At 37.2% G+C, this 20203-nt stretch overlaps 4 protein-coding genes across 4 annotated transcripts; 2 read left to right on the top strand and 2 right to left on the bottom strand.

Moving 5' to 3' along the window:
* The first annotated feature begins 1751 nt into the window (after positions 1-1751).
* LOC149006241 (putative inactive shikimate kinase like 1, chloroplastic) lies at positions 1752-10263 on the top strand. Its single transcript, XM_089164906.1, has 10 exons — positions 1752-2168; positions 4768-4808; positions 4967-5021; positions 5119-5191; positions 5281-5371; positions 8622-8704; positions 8802-8907; positions 9272-9350; positions 9430-9494; positions 9584-10263. The coding sequence occupies exons 1-10, from the start codon at positions 1922-1924 to the stop codon at positions 9650-9652; spliced, it is 909 nt and encodes a 302-aa protein (XP_089021032.1). The 5' UTR covers positions 1752-1921; the 3' UTR covers positions 9653-10263.
* LOC149006240 (ubiquitin-conjugating enzyme E2 27-like) lies at positions 9653-12203 on the bottom strand. Its single transcript, XM_089165372.1, has 5 exons — positions 11823-12203; positions 11035-11083; positions 10045-10204; positions 9874-9963; positions 9653-9757 (listed from the first exon to the last, which is right to left on the bottom strand). Exons 1-5 carry the CDS (start codon positions 11998-12000, stop codon positions 9653-9655), a joined length of 582 nt encoding a protein of 193 aa, XP_089021498.1. The 5' UTR covers positions 12001-12203.
* Positions 12204-13828: 1625 nt separating this feature from the next.
* On the top strand, positions 13829-16193 carry LOC149006239 (putative inactive shikimate kinase like 1, chloroplastic). Its single transcript, XM_089165371.1, has 7 exons — positions 13829-13882; positions 14005-14077; positions 15067-15160; positions 15213-15318; positions 15646-15754; positions 15805-15869; positions 15962-16193. The coding sequence occupies exons 1-7, from the start codon at positions 13829-13831 to the stop codon at positions 16028-16030; spliced, it is 570 nt and encodes a 189-aa protein (XP_089021497.1). The 3' UTR covers positions 16031-16193.
* Positions 16031-19164, bottom strand: LOC149006238 (ubiquitin-conjugating enzyme E2 27-like). The gene is made up of 5 exons (XM_089165370.1): positions 19085-19164; positions 18778-18969; positions 18085-18133; positions 16252-16582; positions 16031-16135 (listed from the first exon to the last, which is right to left on the bottom strand). Exons 2-5 carry the CDS (start codon positions 18953-18955, stop codon positions 16031-16033), a joined length of 663 nt encoding a protein of 220 aa, XP_089021496.1. The 5' UTR covers positions 18956-18969; positions 19085-19164.
* Between the last annotated feature and the right edge of the window lie 1039 nt (positions 19165-20203).

Genomic DNA, 20203 nt, shown 5'->3' with positions numbered 1-20203 from the left:
ACTGTGGACTCTACGTCCATGTTATGAGATGGGACCCACAGAGGGTTCCGCACGCGCCCACGGAATACGTATGATGAAAAAATATTAGTGCTCGTTTGACCAGAGGGTGATATAGACTTATCATTCGGCCCCAAATATTCAGTCCTGACTCTGCCCTGACAATGACACTTTTTAGTCATTACGAATTGAACAACCATGCAATGGTATTCCTCAAAATTCATTCTATTACAAAAGTCCCCTTGTGCTTAATATGTTAGATTTAAATATAAAGCATATATATTTACTTTTTTTTTTTTTTTTTGGTATATAGGCACTTTTTATAGTATATATGGGGATGGAGATATTATGTATGTCTTAATAAGGATAACTAATCGAACCCAATGTTTTTAAATTCAAAATAAATGAAGTTAGGGAATGACGGTTTTATAAAGGGGTGGTGTTGGTTTCTTACCACTAAAAAATTTTTGTTTTTGAAAAAAAAAAATGATTATAATAAATTTAATACAATAACAGGAAAAATTACATTGCCCAAAAAAATGACACGATTAAAATAAATTTAATATACTAGTAGGAAAAATTACATTTCCTTTTTTTTTTTTCAAGGGTTCAAAATAAAGAGGGTTAATGTTAAGAATTTTGAAAATATAATAGATGCAGATTCATTATTTAACTCTATTATTCTAAGAGTAAGGATTTAGTCATATAATTGATATATTTCACAACATAAGAGAATCTAAATATAATAAAATAAATTATAAGGGGTGTAAACCCAATTGTTTTTGAGTATTGGGGATGTAAATGTGATTTTCTCTTAAATTTAAAATTAAAAAGACCATAACGCCATCACTTATAAAATATATAGAGATTTCATGAGTCTGGAGATTTCAAATCTATGGAATTATAATTTATAAAATTAGATGTTTGGTTGTTGAATGAAATATGTGGATTCATCCTAAAAAACTATTTGATCCACGAAATTTTTATAATTGTGCAAATGTATAGCTTTTTTGAAATCTTTAGATTTCATCCTTTACCCATAAATCTACAGATTCACCATTTTAGTGTAAAAAGATGAATCTTTAGATTTCATGAATCTAAAGATTTTTACAACTAAACGGGTATAAATTCTCAAATTCATGAATCCAAAGATTTGACATCTCTGGATTCATGTAATTATACAAGCCCTAAAATAAGTTAATTAATTTTACCCCATGAATTAATTAAAGTATACGACACATGTCATGGAAGAGTCTCATGCCCTAGTGGTTGCTCTATGTAGACCTTTCTTTATACTCAATGTTAATTCTATTCTTATCCCTATATCATTAGAGAGGCATTTTCTCAAGAATTGGGCTTAGGTCTATGTATCCTCCATCCTTTGATGATTTGCAAGTCTCTACAGGAAGAAGGCGCACAAATCGGTATGAAGTAAGCAGCATGCTTTGCTGAAAATAGTTGCAGCGTAGAAAAGCCCTAACCTAGCGAATGAAAGAAACTTATTAAGCAAAGAGAAAACAAGCAATGACTTATTTTGTGGGTGGAGAAGCATTAGCGGAGTGCATTGTTTTCCGTTAAACGGACCGAAAATCTTTCCCATCTTTCTTCTTGTTTACAGTTTTTATCTGGTAGCCCGAGATTGAACCGGGGCCAACTCCCTATTCAATCTGGTTGAAATTCGAACCGAAACTGAGGAGCGGGTTGTAGCCTGTAGTCCGCGTGTTGCGAATCCTAGAAGAGACAAACGATTATGTTTGGCCAGAAAGAAATCGATGGCCATTTTGGATCAGTAAAAACTCTCCCTGGGCCTGTAGTAATCTCCAGTGTCTACTGCAAATCTGTGAGTGGCTGAGCTTGTCTGCGACCTGTGCTGGGAGGAAACGAACCCACCAAGAGAAGGAAAAGGAAGAGAACTGACAGAGAGATGGAGATAACTCTGACAAACTCCAGTTGTAGTTGCAGCACTCTCCAATTTTACTTTCGTCCTCAAACCCTCCATTTCTATCCAAGGGGAGCATCAGGATCTGCAGCCACTTGTCTATCCTTTGGAAGTGACGACCACGTCCGTCGATTTCGAAAAATCTCGCTTTCGACCGAAGCGCCCGTGAATAGTTATCAGCTCCGAAGATTTCCTAGCACCAGCTGCTCTTTCAACGATAATCAAATTCCTGGTCAGTTTATCCTTCAAGATTCATTTCATTCTTCCTTCGGGTTTACATGCTTTTGCCTTTCAATCATAAAGCAGGAAGACACTTGCCTGTAAAACACAAATGCAAGAGTAATCTATTCTTTCTCTTGCGTTTAAAACGTAATCTACCCTAGCTAGAATATTCACTTGTAGAGTTTAATCCAGAGTTCGTAACTATCAATTTACTTGTTCTCGCGGGTTACGGAGTCTCGTCGGTAGAACAAGTTGTGTGTACGTCATTTGTCTCCACTTGACCTTGGTTGCTTCCCTCTTAAGCTTGAAAGGCAACCCGGTTGCATAATTATTTCGAGTTCGATATGTGGTTGCTGTGCATGCCAAGTGTTTGGTCAAGTTACTAGCTTCTGCTGCTGAAGTGCTGGGGCCTGTTCTATTGTCTGGTTCCTTTTCGCTTACCCCAGCTGTTTGAAACGATAGAGCAATCGAAACTCTGGAATCTGGAAGAACTAGTGAACATGGAGAGACGATCCCTTCTTTACGTGTCCATATCTGGTTGGCCCATTCCCTCTTCTAATTTGGATAATAGGAGGCATTTTGATTATCTCAATGCAGGTATTGCGTAGAGTTCTGATCATGTAAGATATATCCATGATTTATGAACCCTTTCAAACGCTTGTTCTTCCCCTCTGGATGCTTCACTGGTAGTGTGTGAACCTCAAAACGACTGGGAGACAGAAAAACAAAGGGGGAGTGACATTTGGAAAGTGTAGCCAGAAGGAGGTGAGATGGGAAGTCTTTGCTGCTCAGACTCAGACAACTCTACCCTCATTGGTTTGGTTTTGGCACTGGTCATAGCAATGTTTTTCTTCATCCTCTGCCAACCTCAACCCAGGAGAGTTGCAATCTACCATTGCTCGTAGGCCTGGTCTAACTGCCAGTGTTGGTCCTGAGGGAGAGTAACAAGCGACATTGCTATAGAACTTCTGTGCTGTTGTCATCTTTAATTTTTTTTTTTTTGGGTGCTTAGATGCGCCATTAATGTGCCTTTACCCTCATTGGTTTGGTTTTGGCATTGGTCATAGCAATGTTTTTCTTCATCCTCTGCCAACCTCAACCCAGGAGAGTTGCAATCTACCATTGCTCGTAGGCCTGGTCTAACTGCCATTGTTGGTCCTGAGGGACAGTTACAAGCGGCATTGCTTTAAAACTTCTGTGCTGTTGTCATCTGTAATTATTTTTTTTTAAGTGCTTAGGTGCGCTGTTATTGTACCACACCCTGTTTTAAAATTAGTGAGATTTGAGCCCTGGTTGCTTCATGTAGCAAGAGTTAAGTAAAATTAGTAGCTTTTGCAACAGAAGATGCTTTGAAACTGGAAGGGCCAGTGTGCTACTTTTCTGGCTTTAGGTGGTGTGAACAGAAGTAATTGTGTGTGTTGTATATCTTTTGCAGTTCAGGCTCATTAAGTGTTAATGATAATTGCAAAATCATTTTAGTTGTGAGATTCACACCACCAGCTGTTGGTGATCACTTATTTCAGTGCCTTCTAGCGCTTGCATTTTGTTGCAATTAAGGCTCTTCAGCATTTACAACTTTTATCAATTTGTCAATTGAATTTCTGCATGTTAAATCTTGCCCCAATACATATAAGTGTGGCTTTTGCCCCTTCCTCATCACCAATTGTTGTTTGAGTCAGTTTTGGGCAGTGTTGGGTCAGTCTGATTGTCATTTGGCTAAGCTGGATATTACGCCTGGGAAAACCTATTGCAAATTCCCATTACCCTGAGTAGCTTCTGCTAGCGTTACAATTGTTTTGTTACATACATGATAATGATAAAAGGTGTTGCAAGGGGCATCTGTTTGGATCCAAGAAGCTAAACAAGCTTGGATGACTAGGTTTACTTCAGATAAAGTGGGGCTAATAGTGCATAATTGGTGTACCGTATCTTTCTGATCTAATTTCTATAATCAGTGAGAATGGAGACCTCCACTTAAGATCATGGAAATTAGACTCTTTTTAACCATAAGAGTTTCCTTAGGGGCTAGTAATGCAGAATTGGTGTATTTATCTATCTGATCTAGTTCCTATAATCAAAGGAATAGCAGACCTCCATTTAAAGTAGTGGAATTTGAGTTCTTATGAAACACAAGAGTTTCTTCAAAAAATGAAAATCAAATCTGGCAACTAATGTTTGCTTTGTCTTAATTTTGAAGAACCACTGCATAAAAGATTGAGGCCCCAGTTGGTTAGGATTGAAGCAAAGTTAAATTTTTATAGTGATAAAGTGTACTAAAATGATATAGAAGTATAGAAATTTCAAGTGGGGTGTTCCCTGGCAGTAGAGAGTGATGCAAAGCGATATGAATCAGGGGAGAGTAATTCCCTTGATTATCTGCAATATCCTTCCAGAATGAGTAAGTAGCGATCACACGAACTCAGTTATCCTGTTGAGCAAAGTTGCAGGTATGCCTTGATGCCTAACAGTACTCTAAATTTTCTATAATGATCTACTGCTGTGACCTGTAGTATTGGCACTGATTTTAGTAGTTGAATACCCCAGGGAGCTAGCAAGATGAGAACTCTCTAAATCCATCAGCTTCTTACAATTTTTATGCTTTGGTGCAGCCACAGCTGTTACTGATGCAGACCAATCTCTCATACTGAAGGTGAGATATGATATTTTCCATGTTCAAACAAGATGGATAAATAAGTTCATCTTAAGCTCTTCTTGCTGTTACTCACAGCAGGAAGAAGAAGGGGAAAAAAAAAAAAACCCTTTTATGCTTGTTCCTCTTCTGCTATCCTTCCTCTGTTCTTAATGCAGAAAAAAGTTACTGAGATATCCCCTGAACTGAAAGGAACCTCAATATTTCTTGTTGGTAAGTATTGCTGATCATGGCATTGAATCCTTAAGACTAATTGTCTGAAAATTTAAGATAGACTTGTCTATTTTTGTAACTCATCTTTGAAAAGCAGGTATGAACAGTATGGTGAAAAGAAACGTGGGGAAATTTCTAGCAGATGCGTTAAGATATTACTATTTTGACAGGTAAGAAGTCTGTAGTAGTCACTTCATATCAGGTTATCCTGTAGCCATGGATAAGATTGCTACCTGTTTTTTTGTTTCTTTGCTTGCAGTGCTAGTTTGGTTGCGCAAGTTGCAGGTGGTGAAAATGGTACTATTAATTCTCTTCAAGCGAGGGATGCAGAGGGATTCTGTGAGTCTGAGGTGAAATGTTCACTTATAGGCTGTCAATTTATGTTTCTTATATATTTCAGGCAAGGTTATTAAAGCGGCAAAGCGACCAAAGCGATTGGGGCTCCGCCTTGGCGATTAGGCGACTAAGCGGCAGTAAAGCGACAAAAGCGGTTTAGTTAATATTTTTAATATAACTACTTTTTAATACAAATATTTTTTATAATAAACTAAAGTACTAAAAAACATTCAACAATCACATTCATAAAAATAAAAATAAAAAAATATTTAAGAATCACAATTATGAAAAATTATCCAAAAAATAATTAAAAACATAACTTCATCTCATCAAGCATCATAAGGTTCATAACAATTATTATGTTGTATGTACTATATCAGTAATTAATGTGAAAAATGAAAATGAAAGTAATAATTTTACATTCTTACTTACCTCTATGATAGTATGACGCCAAATAAGTGTCTTGTACTGCCGACATGATAAATTAATAAATCTCATTATTCCGATTTCCAAGTCATTGTTTATTTAATGATTCATTGATTATCAATGTTGAATATGACTTATGCTTCACATTCTGTTGCCGACAGACACTTTGGGTCTCGGAGTTCATTTGCAAATTGGGCCTCGATTCCGAAATGGCTCACATATTTAAATTTATATACGGCATTGTAGAATAAATTATGATTAAAAAAAAAAATTATATGCACAAATTACAAAATGTAGAAAAAGCGGTTACTATAACATCTAGGCGGCAATATGGCACAAAAGGCGGCAAAGCGGTAGTGCTTAAGCAAAAAAAGGGCAAGAAATCAGCCCGTTAGTTAAGCGGCAATAATTTAAGCGGTTCAAAAACCGCTTTGCTGCCTAGGCGGACGCTTTGATATCCATGATTTCAGGATTTAGTGTAATTTCTAGGATTTGACATGTTGTATCTTTGGTGAGTGCATAAAAAATTCCTTATCCAATTGCCGAATTGATCCTATGTTGATTTAGTGTCATTTCTAGGATTTGACATGTCGTCTCTTTGGTGAATGCATAAAAAATTCCTTATCCAATTGCTGAATTGATCCTATCTTGCCATTTCCACTGTATATAGCATCACTTCTTCTATCAAGCCTTTGAACCAGGCCAATACTGACCTTCTCCATGCCCTAGTGATATTACCACCTCCACATTTTACTACGTATATTAGGTCCATATGGCCAGACTTTTTCTATATTGACTTTTCCCCTTGTATCATCACTAACTTAAAATTTGTTCCTGATTCTCTCCTGGGCTAGCTGCTCCTCCATAAAAGCATTATTGCCTTTGTCACGTTTGGGTGAAATATGATCTGTTTCTAGTTGGCATTTATAGGACACTGGTGTATTTTTTCCCCCTCTCTCTTTTTTGGGTAGGGGGCAGCTTAGAATTTACATGCACCGCTGACCGTGCATTTATGATTTGGCCCTTGTATGAGAGTGTTTGTGTTTTCCAAACTAGGTACATTTTAAGTACATAGATAATTTAATACTCTTCTAATATTGTGGGTTCCTATGAGATTGATGAAAACTTAAATCTGTTCCAATTTCTAGACCCGTGCTTCCTACGTAGCCAGTAGCAGTTGTTTATCTTTACCAACGCTGCCATGAAGGAACTTTTTTCTTCTTTTTCCTCCTTTTTTGGGATACGTCTGCCTTCCCATGGTGAGGGTGGGATTCAATCCTTAGACAGCCTCACTAGAATAACCCGAGGCCCTTACTGCTATATCAGGTGGTTTATTTGACTTCTCAATTCGTTAATGCCTTTAACTTCCTCTCTTTCCATAATGAATTCTAAACCTTCTCATCACTTAGTTACCATACAGGTAGATGCAAACTTCATGTAGTTGACTCCATTAGCTCCGATTAGTTTGAGCAGTAATCTATATGGCCATTTACTTCATGGTAGCCTAAGCAGTTTTTTAATAGTGCATTACAGGATCCTGCATCAATTATGCTGTGTTGGCCCAAGTTATGTATTAGCTACATCAACATAAAAAAGCATTCAATCTTTAAATCTTAATACCAATGGAAAGGAAAGAGTTGTTCCTTGCAACCCTTCCTTTTCAAAGATTAACAGTATAGCTTTGGCTGGCAGAAAAGATTTTATTGAACTCAACCCCTTGGTTGTTTTCAAATAAATCAAAATGGTCAAGCATTCCCAAGCTTTTGACAGAGCCAGGAGGTAATCCCTGGAAAGCTGAGACAGGGTATGTTCTCTTTGAAGGACACCAAGGTCCAGGCCCAGGTTGGTATACAGCTCACTTGTATTAGCAGGCCTGAAGTGTTGTTGCTGTGATGTTACAAAGGCAATTCAACATATTTCAAGGTCTGGCATGGGATTTAGCCTAAGGAAGGATTAAAAAAACTCAGGTTTGAGTTATCATGACTTTTTTGGATAGTTTATTTTTGATTTGGTTGATCATGGTACAAGTGCATGTGCTACATCTTTGATGTGTTATCATAGTAACCAAGAGCAGGAGAGCCACAAGAGCACACTGCAGTTGATCTTTATCCTCATTTTGATTTGTATTGGTGCAAAAGCCTTTCCTATTGTTTTTTTTTTTTTTGGGGTGGGGGTGGTTGGAGGTTGTGGGAGGTCCAAAAGGTAAGATAATTGACACACAATGAGATCTTTAGGTGATGGAGACTCCCAACAATCCTGTCCAGATTAACAAATAATCCACTTCGAAATAGAGTAACATTTAGCACCTGATTACATGTTGAGAGTATAGTTGGAAAACTAGGTTCAATCACACTACGACGTCAAATCATAATTTATAAACCTGGTCAATAGTCATGTGGCCTAGGTCTTTGACTGGGTATTTTAACTCGAGTCTTCATCACCTTGATGGAGTTTATTTGCATCTAAAACACTATAAAAACCAAATTAATAGAAATTGAGCTCCAAAAAAATAAAATCATCCATTTCTTAAAACAATAAGAAACCCTTAATTCCTTGATTCCTGCCTCTTGTTCAGTAGTATAATTAATTTTTTATTTTTTATTTTGTCAAGTTGGTTTTCTGATATTTACTAGATTATATCAATTCATCGTGGTAAGGAGACCCCCCCAAAAAAAACACTTGGGTTGACCAAAAAACTTGATTTCCCAACTATAGTATTATGGTTGAAAGTGGTTAAGGTTGTTTTTTTTTTTTAATATCAAGTGTTGTTGTGTTGCTCATTTGTTTTTCAGTGGTTTAATTTATTTCTGAGTAGACATTTTCAAAGTTATGTTGCAGACTGAAGTTCTGAAGCAGTTATCATCAATGGGTCGTTTGGTGGTTTGTGTTGGAGATGGTGCGGTTTGCAGTTCAGATAATTTGTATGAACATGTGCCATTTGCCATTTTATACTGATTTGCTGTTCATTATTTTCCTCTCAAGTGCCTCTTTTTTTCTTCTGTTGCGGAACAATTCCAGGGCCCTTCTAAGGCACGGAATATCAATATGGATTGATGTTCCTCTTGATATAATTGCAAGAGAGACCACAGCTGCAATGACATCTGCAACGTCAGATTCTTCTGAGGTCTCTTTCGTCTCCCTCTTTTACTCTTCTTTACGTTTTCTTGCTGTTAACAATTTCTGGCCATGTATATTCAGTCCTGCCTGATTTCATATGATCAGGTTTTTTTTTTTTTTTTTTTTGGTTACCATATGATCAGGTTAGAATCAGCCCAAATTGGTCAGACAATAAACCAGTATGTGTCATATGCCTATAATGCAAATATGTACGGCTCATATATGGTTCAATGCAGATTCTTAGAATACCTTCAAATACCCAGTGCAGCTTAGATTTTTATTATGAGAATCATTTTCGTATTAATTACCAGTAACACACTCATTTTTCACATGGCCAAGGGTTTCTTAAATAAACATGCATGTTACTGTAGGTGCTGGACATGCTTTCTAAACTCTACAGGGAGTGCAGAAATGGATTTGCCACAGCAGATGCAACAGTGTCGCTTCAAAGTATGGATTGCCTTTCTATTCTGTCATTTGCCAATATTCTTCAATTATACAGGCTAATTCACTCATTTATCTTCCACAGGGGTAGGTTGCCAGTTAGGTTATGACAATATTGATGCCGTGACTACAGAAGACATGACCATTGAGGTGATGAAATACATTTCCTATACATGTGAGATTCAGTAATAACGAATGACAACTGTCAGAAATGATTGTTGTCTCTATTAAATTTTCAGGTGCTAAAGGAGATGGAGAAACTGATGAGAGTGAAAAAGATGATGGAAGCTGCGGCAAGACCTTTCTAGCTAAGGACAAAGCTTCTCCAGAGCCATATTTTCATCTCCACCAACTTCTTCCAAAGTTGCCTTTGCCAAGTCTTCAGGGAAGCCCATCTCCACCAATTTCTGTACCTGTAAATGAGAAAAATAGAATTTTCAAGCTATTGTAGTCCTGTTGTTGTATGGGCAAGTTGATGGAAAACTACGAAGTGATTTTGCTAATTTGACAGAGAAAGTATGGTAATTACCTTCTCTTTAGTTCCTATCGACGACCTTGTTGCATAATTCTCAGTCCAATAGCGAGCTGTTCCAGCAAAGGTCTCATGGTCTTTCAGATACTGTATGTTCCGGCCATGAATGTTATTAGATGCAGAAAAACATGTAACTGTAATAAAGTATGAGTTGTAGAAGATGGAAACCTGTTTAGCTACCACTGGATCTATAAAATCACTAGGATCGGGGACAGCCAGTAATGCTTGTATAGAAAGAAGTGCAGTTTGCAAAGTCTGTGCAGGGCTCCACTGCTGCGTCAAGATATCCAAGCAAATTTCCCCATTTTTACTGCATATGTTTGGGTGCCTGTAAGTGTTAATCTTTCATATCAGCAGGGTATCAAGGAAAAGAAATCAGACCTAATTCTTCATTGTGTGAAGGGATAATTTTTTTTAGTGGGTTTGGTGGGGAGGGAGTGGTTTGACACACAAATCATTAAGATCTAATAAATTAGGAAAATATTGCTCCAAATAAGATGAAAAAGAGGATCCCCGGACAAAAAATTATTATAGACAAGATCCTTGCCAAGCGTCTTCTCATATTCATCTTCACTCGTCAGCTCGAATTAGTGATAATATTTTCCCTTGCTTTGAGATTGTTTTCTTAGTTCCACCAAGAGGGAAAGCGAGTAAAATGAAAAAAAGAAGACAAGGGAACTAGAGGGTTTTAAACCTCAATCAACCCATTCTCACACACTGATCTCATCCAACAATCCATAATAAGCCACCAACGTGGCAGCATGTAGCTTAAAAATATCATAAGTATTAAAATATGTTACATGTTCTACCTAAAAAAAAAGGATATGTTACATAATCATGAGTATAATTTAAACCAATTTCAATTCCCAATTCCCATCTCTTCATTTCATTAGCTAGCTACCAGAAGCCACCTGAAGATTGGAGTGCTGCAACATCTCTAATCTAAGTAATCAACAGCAGTTGCCAATAAAGTTCATAAACAGGTTGCATGGCATGCTATGCACAACACAATTGCAAGATCATCCCATGTATGACCCTGATTATGCAAGAACATCTTATTCCCACAATCTAAAAGGTGAATATAAAGCATAGGATGAAGCACCAAGTGCGGGAAGAAAAGGAAAAAGTGAATGCAAGAAGAAGGCACGTGGTTCATACCAAACCCTTGTCACAAATTTCATCTTCGGAGGCTGAAAAGGGTAATAATCTGCCAAAGAAGACCAACATCAACAAAATCACTAATCCCATAACATTCTTTAATCTTCCAACCCAAACAATATAATGAGAAACAATCCTCGAGCAAACAATGCAAAAATTTAATAAAGGTTAGAAGAAATGCAAGCCAAACTCAGTCAATATGAAAATTCGCTTCTGTCCAATGATATACCTCAATCAAACAAAGAAAAAGAAAATATATAGACAGAAGTTACAAAACCACCTCAAAAAAGAAAAAGAAAATTCGCTTCTGTCCAATGATATACCTCAATCAAACAAAGAAAAAGAAAATATATAGACAGAAGTTACAAAACCACCTCAAAAAAGAAAATGAAAATCTCAATCACAGGCAAATGAAGGAGTGTTGGAAGAAAGAAAGAAAGAGAGTGTTCAAGAAAGTAAACAAGAACTCCGAATTCCAAGATAGTAAATCAGATCAGAGAAGAAGAAACCTCAACATATGTTCATTACTTTGATATTAAACAAATTTCACTGCAAAAATGGAAGAGTAAAGGAACCAAACAGTTAACGAAGACAATTAGGTGATTATGCATTAGAAGTCTCCAAAAAATACGAGGAACAGAGATTTCCAATTCTTGAATTATCAATTTCTCAGTTCTTGACTGCCTATCAATCCCGAAAGGAAGGAGAAACATGTAAAAGCAAATTGAAACACCCACACCTACCCCAAACGAACATTGAAAGAAAGAAAAGATAATCTGAGAACGAACCAGACAATGTGATATCAATTTCGAAGGTTCCGCCTTCATAAGGAGTGGATACAGGGCCATTGATAGTTCCCAAGAGGTGAGAAAGATCGTCACCATGAGGCACTATCTTTATTCCAGTTGTGTCCGTGTATTTGCAAAGCTCATAAAGTTCGGTCTGTACGCGTGCGAAGTTAAACATTCTCGAAAACTCTTCTTCAAAGACGAAGCCAGAAAATGAATCAGTTTTTGCTTCAGTACTGGGGAAAGGATCAATAGACAATCGAAAGCTTGAGACAGAACCCTAAAAAACTATCAAAGAAGAAGCTACATTTATAGAAACTCTGAGCTTTACTCTTCCTCTGTTCCCAGTTTCCCACTCGCTTTGCCTTTGCTGTGCGGGTGGTTTTGTGGCAGTTGAAACTTGAAACAGAGCGGTATCCTCTCTCAGCTTCTACTTTCTAAAGTCAAATCGATCAGGTCCCGGTTTAACTCCGGTCTGGGTGGTACTTAGGCCCCGGTTGAACTGACCGACTGACCATATCCTCGGAGTCCCCAATCCCTAGCCGTCAAAATCTCGTCGTTATATTTTATCAGGTCTCATCCAACGTGGACTTGGCTTCTATAAATATCTAGTGCTGACGAGGACATATGTAAGGAACTAGGCTAAGACAGCATCTACAGTCAATGGTCGAGATTTCAATATTGACCGTCTGTCTCGCAAGTGGTTGAAAGCGAGATGAAAAGTCGAAACCTAAATCTCGGTCAATATGCAACACATAGTTGAACCGAAGAAATTGTCATTAAGAAAGCGCTACGGATACAAACATTCCATTTATGCGTAACCCAGGTGACATTTTCTTCAAGCTCAAGCTCCTTCTCCATTTTTTGTAAGGTTAAACTCTAAAACTATGTTTTTCAGTGTCTGCTATTGAGGTTGGCTTGGACGTTGGAGGTGATTCTTTGATCTACAGTGATGGGCCCACTCTTAAACCACTGTCTATCTCTATTTATAGGTTTAATCCAAGTCAAATCAAGCCTGGTAAATTCTCTATGGTCCTCCTTTAGGCCGATCAAAATAACTTACCTACAAAATGCCTATACCCCCAATTACAGGTCCAATTTATCCTTTAGGGTGATACACATCATCGGTAACAATGAAACCTACATCCATGGTTTCATGATTAACCATAAATCACATAATTGATTGGTATAATATGTTTGGCATAAAAAAAAGGTGTTTCTCTATGAGGATCAAAACTCCAAAATTAAAGTCTCAATATAGCAAATGTTACTTTCATAGGACCAACAAATGATAATGAGCATGATTTATTAGATTTAAACCCACAACCTACAAATTTACTTAAACCACGATAGAGCAAGGTTCCTTTTTAAGAAACACTTATGATGCAACAACTATTAATTTTTGTGTCTGTTTCTCGGAGAAAAAATAGAGTGCAAGCTAAGTTAAGTGAAAGAGTCTAGAGAGGGGTATTCTTCGAATTTGACATCCTAAACATAAGAACTCTAATAGAATAATGCTGAAATTGTTTTTGCTTCTATAAGCAAGTTCTATCAAATGTCTAAAAAATGTTTATGCTTTCAAAGACAACTAGAACTGTTTCTAATGTTTCTCAAAGCAGAAATATTGGGTGAATTACAATGATGTAGAAAAATAAAGAACCCAAATATTTGTACTTTACCATTGGCTCCGAGTAAAGGAGAGTGTATGCTATGCTGTATATACCTACCCATATATGCCAATGGACGCAACCATACCCACTTGCAACCCAAATATTTTTCTTTTCGGTTCAATCCTCTTCTATCAAATCATAATCCAAATAGATTTCACCAACTTTTATTTTCCTAATAGTTATACAAACCAGTTAATTTGGATCCTCTCTACTCAACTTGCCCGTACACCCATACAGCTACACTCACGAGTATTGGATCTAACCTCTCCTTATCTAACAAGCACAGACTGGATAATTGTGGATCCTACACTCATGTGAGTATGATTGTATGAATAGATGGATAGACTGGGTGAAGAAGATCTGAACTCTAATCCAATAGCAAATATGACGGTTGACAGGTAGTAGTTTAATAAATATGTTGAATCAGGCATTTCCTTCCTTTGTTACAAAGTAGTATTATATGATATATGCGTTTGCATGTAGTGAATATTTTTATTTTTTCCTTTTGACAGGGCCAGGAGGTAATTCCTGGAAATCTGAGACAGGGTATGTTCTCTTTGAAGGACACCAAGGGTCCAGGCCCAGGTTGGTATACAGCTCACTTGTACAAGCAGGCCTGAAGTGTTGTTGCTGTGATGTTACAAAGGCAATTCAACATATTTCAAGGTCTGCCATGGTATTTATCCTAAGGAAGGATTAAAAAAAACTCAGGTTTGAGTTATCATGACTTTTTTGGATACTTTATTTTTGATTTGGTTGATCATGGTTCAAGTGCATGTGCTACATCTTTGATGTGTTATCATAGTAACCAAGAGCAGGAGAGCCACAAAAGCACACTGCAGTTGATCTTCATCCTCATTTTGATTTGTATTGGTGCAAAAGCCTTTTCTATTGTTTTTTTTTTAGGGGGTGGGGTGGTTGGAGTTTGTGGGAGGTCCAAAAAGTAAGATAATTGACATACAATGAGATCTTTAGGTGATGGAGACTCCCGACAATCCTGTCCAGATTAACAAATAATCCACTTCGAAATAGAGTAACATTTAACACTTGATTACATGTTGAGAGCATAGTTGGAAAACTAGGTTCAATCACACTACGACGTCAAATCATAATTTATAAACTTGGTCAATAGTCATGTGGCCTAGGTCTTTGACTGGGTATTTTAACTCGAGTCTTCATCACCTTGATGGAGTTTAATTGCATCTAAAACACTATAAAAACCAAATTAATAGAAATTGAGCTCCAAAAAAATAAAATAATCCATTTCTTAAAACAATAAGAAACTCTTAATTCCTTGATTCCTGCCTCTTGTTCAGTAGTATAGTTAATTTTTTATTTTTTATTTTTTATTTTGTCAAGTTGGTTTTTCTGATATTTACGAGATTATATCAATTCATCGAGTTAAGGAGACCCCACCGAAAAAAAAAAAAAAACTCACTTGGGTTGACCAAAAAACTTGATTTCCCAACTATGGTATTATGATTGAAAATGGTTAAGAATTTTTTTTTTATTATTTATATATATCAAGTGTCGTTGCATTGCTCATCTGTTTTTCAGTGGTTTAATTTACAAAGTTACGTTGCAGACTGAAGTTCTGAAGCAGTTATCATCAATGGGTCGTTTGGTGGTTTGTGTTGGAGATGGTGCGGTTTGCAGTTCAGATAATTTGTATGAATATGTGCCATTTTATACTGATTTGCTGTCTGCGGAACAATTCCAGGGTCCTTCTAAGGCACGGAATATCAATATGGATTGATGTTCCTCTTGATATAATTGCAAGAGAGACCACAGCTGCAATGGCATCTGCAACATCAGATTCTTCTGAGGTCTCTTTCGTCTCCCTCTTTTATTCTTCTTTACGTTTGCTTGCTGTTAACAATTTCTGGCCTATGTATATTCAGTCCTGCCTGATTTCATATGATCAGGTTAGAATCAGCCCAGATTGGTCAGACAATAAACCAGTATGTGTCATATGCCTATAATGCAAATATGTACGGCTCATATATGGTTCAATGCAGATTCTTAGAACACCTTCAAATATCCAGTGCAGCTTAGATTCTTATTATGAGAATCATTTTCGTATTAATTACCAGTAACACACTCATTTTTCACATGGCCAAGGGTTTCTTAAATAAACATGCATGTTATTGCAGGTGCTGGACATGCTTTCTAAACTCTACAGGGAGTGCAGAAATGGATTTGCCACAGCGGATGCAACAGTTTCGCTTCAAAAGTATGGATTGACTTTCCATTCTGTCATTTGCCAATATTCTTCAATTATACAGGACAATTCACTCATTTATCTTCCACAGGGGTAGGTTGCCAGTTAGGTTATGACAATATCGATGCCGTGACTACAGAAGACATGACCATTGAGGTACTGATGAAACAAATTTTCTATACATGTGAGATTCAGTAATAACGAATGACAACTGTCAGAAATGATTTTTGTCTCTATTAAATTTTCAGGTGCTAAAGGAGATGGAGAAACTGATGAGAGTGAAAAAGATGATGGAAGCTGCGGCAAGACCTTTCTAGCTAAGGACAAAGCTTCTCCAGAGCCATATTTTCATCTCCACCAACTTCTTCCAAAGTTGCCTTTGCCAAGTCTTCAGGGAAGCCCATCTCCACCAATTTCTGTACCTGTAAATGAGAAAAATAGAATTTTCAAGCAATTGTAGTCCTGTTGTTGTATGGGCAAGTTGATGGAAAACTACGAAGTGATTTTGCTAATTTGACAGAGAAAGTATGGTAATTACCTTCTCTTCATTTCCTATCAACGACCTTGTTGCAAAATTCTCAGTCCAATAGCGAGCTGTTCTAGCAAAGGTCTCATAGTCTTTCAGATACTGTATGGTCCGGCCATGAATGCTATTAGATGCAGAAAAACATGTAACTATAATAAAATATGAGTTGTAGAAGATGGAAACCTGTTTAGCTACCACTGCATCTTGAGGATCAGTAGGTTCGGGGGAAGCCAGTAATGCTTGTAAAGAAATTAGTGCAGTTTGCAAAGTGAGTGCAGGGCTCCACCGCTTCTGCAAGATATCCAAGCAAATTGCCCCATTTTGACTGCTTATGTTTGGGTGCCTGTAAGTGTTGAATGCAAGCTTTACTGAGCTAAAATCTTTCATATCAGCAGGATATCAGGGGAAAGAAATCAGACCTCATGCTTCATTGTGTGAAGGATTAAATTTTTTTATTTGATTTTTAGTGGGATTGGTGGGGGGGGGGAGTGGTTTGACAAGATGCAAGACACACAAACCATTAAATCTAATATTAGGAAAATATTGCTCCAAATAAGATACAAGAGGATCCCCAGACAAAAAATAATTACTGACAAGATCCTTGCCAACCGTCTTCTCAAATTCATCTTCACTCGTCAGCTCAAATCAGCGACAATATTCTCCCTTGCTTTAGATTGTTTTCTTAGTTCCACCAAAATAAAGATTCCTATAATTGTTCCACAAAAAAAAAAGGGATCCCCACAATTGATTTCTTAGTTCCACCAAGAGGGAAAGCGAGTAAAATGAAAAAAAGCAGACAAGGGAACTAGAGGGTTTTAAACCTAAATCAACCCATTCTCACACACAGATCTCATCCAACAATCCATCACTAAGCCACCAACGTGACAGAATGTAGCTTAAGAAAAGGACAAAAAGGCCGTTTCCTTCCACAGTTACTGATGATACCATTTCTAGCATCTAGAATTTACAACAAGAGACTCGTCTAGTTTAGGTTCTGACAAAAGGTCAAGTTAGCAGACATGGAAACCAAAGGATCCTACCCAAAAAAAAGGAAAACCAAAGGATCAGACCTCTAGGGCCTTCAGATCATATGCAATTCCCCCCCCCCCCCCCCCCTCAATGGTTTCTTAGCCTTACAGGATCTTTAAAAGTTGAAAGTAGAAATCTGTTCATCTAGGATTAACTCGATTCACTATTCTCCAATATAAAAAGAATACAAAGGGACTCAAAAAAAAGTCTGGTTGAAACGGAAATAAAGGGAGAGGAGGGGAGCAAAATCAAACCTAAAATAGAAACTTTGTAACTATCTAATATGATTGTAACTAACTCCAAACAATTCCAAGATTAATTATTGTAAGTTTACTTTATTCTGCAATAAGGATTAGGATGGTCTAAAAATTATGTTACCAAATATGATAAGAGATTTTAAGTATGTTAAAAAATCATAAGTATTATCTACCTGAAAAAACAATCATAAGTATTAAAATACGTTACATATTCTACCCAAAAAAAAAAATGTTACATACTCATAAGTATTATTTAAACCAATTTCAATTCCCAATTCCCATCTCTTCCTTTCATTAGCTAGCAGAAGGCGCCTGAATATTGGAGTGCTGCAACATCTCTAATCTAAGTAATCAACAGCAGTTTCCAATAAAGTTCATAAACAGGTTGCATGGCATGCTATGCACAACACAATTGCAAGATCATCCCATGTATGACCCTGATTATGCAAGAACATCTTATTCCCAAAATCTAAAAGGTGAATCTAAAGCATAGAATGAAGCACCAAGTGCGGGAAGGAAAGGAAAAAGTGAATGCAAGAAGAAGGTACGTGGTTCATACCAAACCCTTGTCACAAATCTCATCTTCGGAGGCTCAATAGGGTAATCATCTGCCAAAGAAGACCAACATCAACAAAATCACTAATCCCATAAGCATTCTTTAATCTTCCAACCCAAACAATATAATGAGAAACAATCCTCAAGCAAACAATGCAAAGATTTGATAAGGTTAGAAGAAATGCAAGCCAAACTCAGTCAATATGAAAATTCGCTTCTGTCCAATGATATACCTCAATCAAACAAAGAAAAAGAAAATATAAAGACAGTAGTTACAAAACCACCTCAAAAAAGAAAAAGAAAATCACAATCACAGGCAAATGAAGGAGTGTTGGATGAAAGAAAGAAAGGGAGTGTTCAAGAAAGTTAACAAGAACTTCGAATTCCAAGATAGTAAATCAGATCAGTGAAGAAGAAACCACAACATATGTTCATTACTTCGATTTTAAACAAATTTCACCGCAAAAATGGAAGAGTAAAGGAACCAAACAGTTAACGAAGACAATTAGGTGATTATGCATCAGAAGTCTCCGAAAAATACGAGGAATAGAGATTTCCAATTCTTGAATTACCAATTTCTCAGTTCTTGACTGCCTATGAATCCCAAAAGGAAGGAGAAACATGTAAAAGCAAATCGAAACATCCACACCTACCCCAAACGAACATTGAAAGAAAGAAAAGATATCTGAGAACGAACCAGGCAATGTGATATCAATTTCAAAGGTTCCGCCTTCATAAGGAGTGGATTCAGGGCCATTGATAGTTCCCAAGAGGTGAGAAAGATCGTCACCAAGAGGCACTATCGTTACTTTAGTTGTGTCAGTGTCTTTGCAAAGCTCTCTAAGTTCTCTCTGTACGCGTGCGAGGTGCCCCATTGTCGAAAACTCTTCTTCAAAGACGAAGACAGAAAATGAATCAGTTTTTGCTTCAGTACTGGGGAAAGGATCAATTGACAATCGAAAGCTTGAGACAGAACCCTAAAAAACTATCAAAGAAGAAGCTACATTTATAGAAACTCTGAGCTTTACTCTTCCTCTGTTCGCAGTTTCCCACTCGCTTTGCTTTTGCTGTGCGGGTGGTTTTGTGGCAGTTGAAACTTGAAACAGAACGGTATCCTCCTCTCAGCTTCTACTTTCTAAAGTCAAATCGATCAGGTCCCGGTTTAACTCCGGTCTGGGTGGTACATAGGCCCCCGTTGAGCCGACCGACTGAGCAAATTTCAGGAGTCCCCAATCCCGGTCACCTAAACGCGAATGGAATGGCTTATTGGCTTGACAACTTGAGTAAGAGGAAACAAAAACGTGTGCTAGCCACGTGTGTGAATAGCGCGGACTTGGCTTCTATAAATATCTAATGCTGATGAGGACATATGTTAGGAATTAGGAATTAGGCTAAGACAACATTGCTGCCAACGGTCAATGTGACCGTTTGTTTCACAAGTGGTTGAAAGCGAGACGGACAATCAAAACCTAAATCTTGGTCAATGCACAACTCTGTAGTTGAACCGTAGAAATTGTCCTTAAGAAAGCACTACGGATACAAACATTCCCATTATTCGTAACTCAGGTGACATTTTCTTCAAGCTCATGTTCCTTCTCCATTTTTTGTAATGTTAAATTTTAAAACTATGTTTTTCAGTGTGTCAGCTATTGAGGCTGGCTTGGACGTTGGAGGCCGTTCTCCGATCTACAGTGATGGGCCCACTCCTAAACCATTGTCTATAGGTTTAATCCAGGTCAAATGAAGCTTGATCAATTCTCTATGGATCCAATTTATCATTTAGGCCGATCAAAAGATCTTAACTTGCAAAACGCCTGTGCCACCAATCACGGGTCCAATTTATCCTTTAGGGTGATACACATCATCGGCAACAATGAAACCTATATACATGGTTTCATGTTTATAAATCACATAATTGATTGGTATAATATCTTTGGCATAAAAAAGGTATTTCTCTATGAGGATCAAAACTCCAAAATTGAAGTCTCAATATAGCAAATGTTACTTTCATAGGACCAACAAATGATAATGAGCATGATTTATTAGACTTTTATACAATTTTTTTTTTTTTTTTGGGGCCCCGTTTGGGGGGGTTTTTTAAAAAAAAAATAAAGCGCCCGGCG

Source organism: Hakea prostrata, chromosome 8 (assembly GCF_041222555.1).
Source record: "Hakea prostrata isolate BN-2017 chromosome 8, UWA_Hpros_2, whole genome shotgun sequence".
In the NCBI taxonomy this organism is placed as follows: Eukaryota; Viridiplantae; Streptophyta; class Magnoliopsida; order Proteales; family Proteaceae; genus Hakea; species Hakea prostrata.
The sequence above is the reverse complement of the archived record's forward strand: the minus strand, read 5'-3'. Positions and strand labels throughout refer to the sequence as shown.

What these genes read in the sequence shown, in the direction of transcription:
- LOC149006241 (XM_089164906.1), top strand. Translation starts at nt 1,922, where the DNA reads ATGGAGATAACTCTGACAAACTCCAGTTGTAGTTGCAGCACTCTCCAA. An exon ending in ACCAATCTCTCATACTGAAG is followed by an intron (nt 4,809 to 4,966) that starts GTGAGATATGAT and finishes TTCTTAATGCAG; the next exon opens with AAAAAAGTTACTGAGATATC. An exon ending in CAGAAGACATGACCATTGAG is followed by an intron (nt 9,495 to 9,583) that starts GTGATGAAATAC and finishes TTAAATTTTCAG; the next exon opens with GTGCTAAAGGAGATGGAGAA.
- LOC149006240 (XM_089165372.1), bottom strand. Translation starts at nt 12,000, where the DNA reads ATGTTTAACTTCGCACGCGTACAGACCGAACTTTATGAGCTTTGCAAA. An exon ending in AATTGATATCACATTGTCTG is followed by an intron (nt 11,084 to 11,822) that starts GTTCGTTCTCAG and finishes CTTCTTTGGCAG; the next exon opens with ATTATTACCCTTTTCAGCCT. An exon ending in ATCCAGTGGTAGCTAAACAG is followed by an intron (nt 9,964 to 10,044) that starts GTTTCCATCTTC and finishes CGGAACATACAG; the next exon opens with TATCTGAAAGACCATGAGAC.
- LOC149006238 (XM_089165370.1), bottom strand. Translation starts at nt 18,955, where the DNA reads ATGGGGCACCTCGCACGCGTACAGAGAGAACTTAGAGAGCTTTGCAAA. An exon ending in AATTGATATCACATTGCCTG is followed by an intron (nt 18,134 to 18,777) that starts GTTCGTTCTCAG and finishes CTTCTTTGGCAG; the next exon opens with ATGATTACCCTATTGAGCCT. An exon ending in TGATAGGAAATGAAGAGAAG is followed by an intron (nt 16,136 to 16,251) that starts GTAATTACCATA and finishes TCTCATTTACAG; the next exon opens with GTACAGAAATTGGTGGAGAT.
- LOC149006239 (XM_089165371.1), top strand. Translation starts at nt 13,829, where the DNA reads ATGGATAGACTGGGTGAAGAAGATCTGAACTCTAATCCAATAGCAAAT. An exon ending in GACTTTCCATTCTGTCATTT is followed by an intron (nt 15,755 to 15,804) that starts GCCAATATTCTT and finishes TATCTTCCACAG; the next exon opens with GGGTAGGTTGCCAGTTAGGT. An exon ending in CAGAAGACATGACCATTGAG is followed by an intron (nt 15,870 to 15,961) that starts GTACTGATGAAA and finishes TTAAATTTTCAG; the next exon opens with GTGCTAAAGGAGATGGAGAA.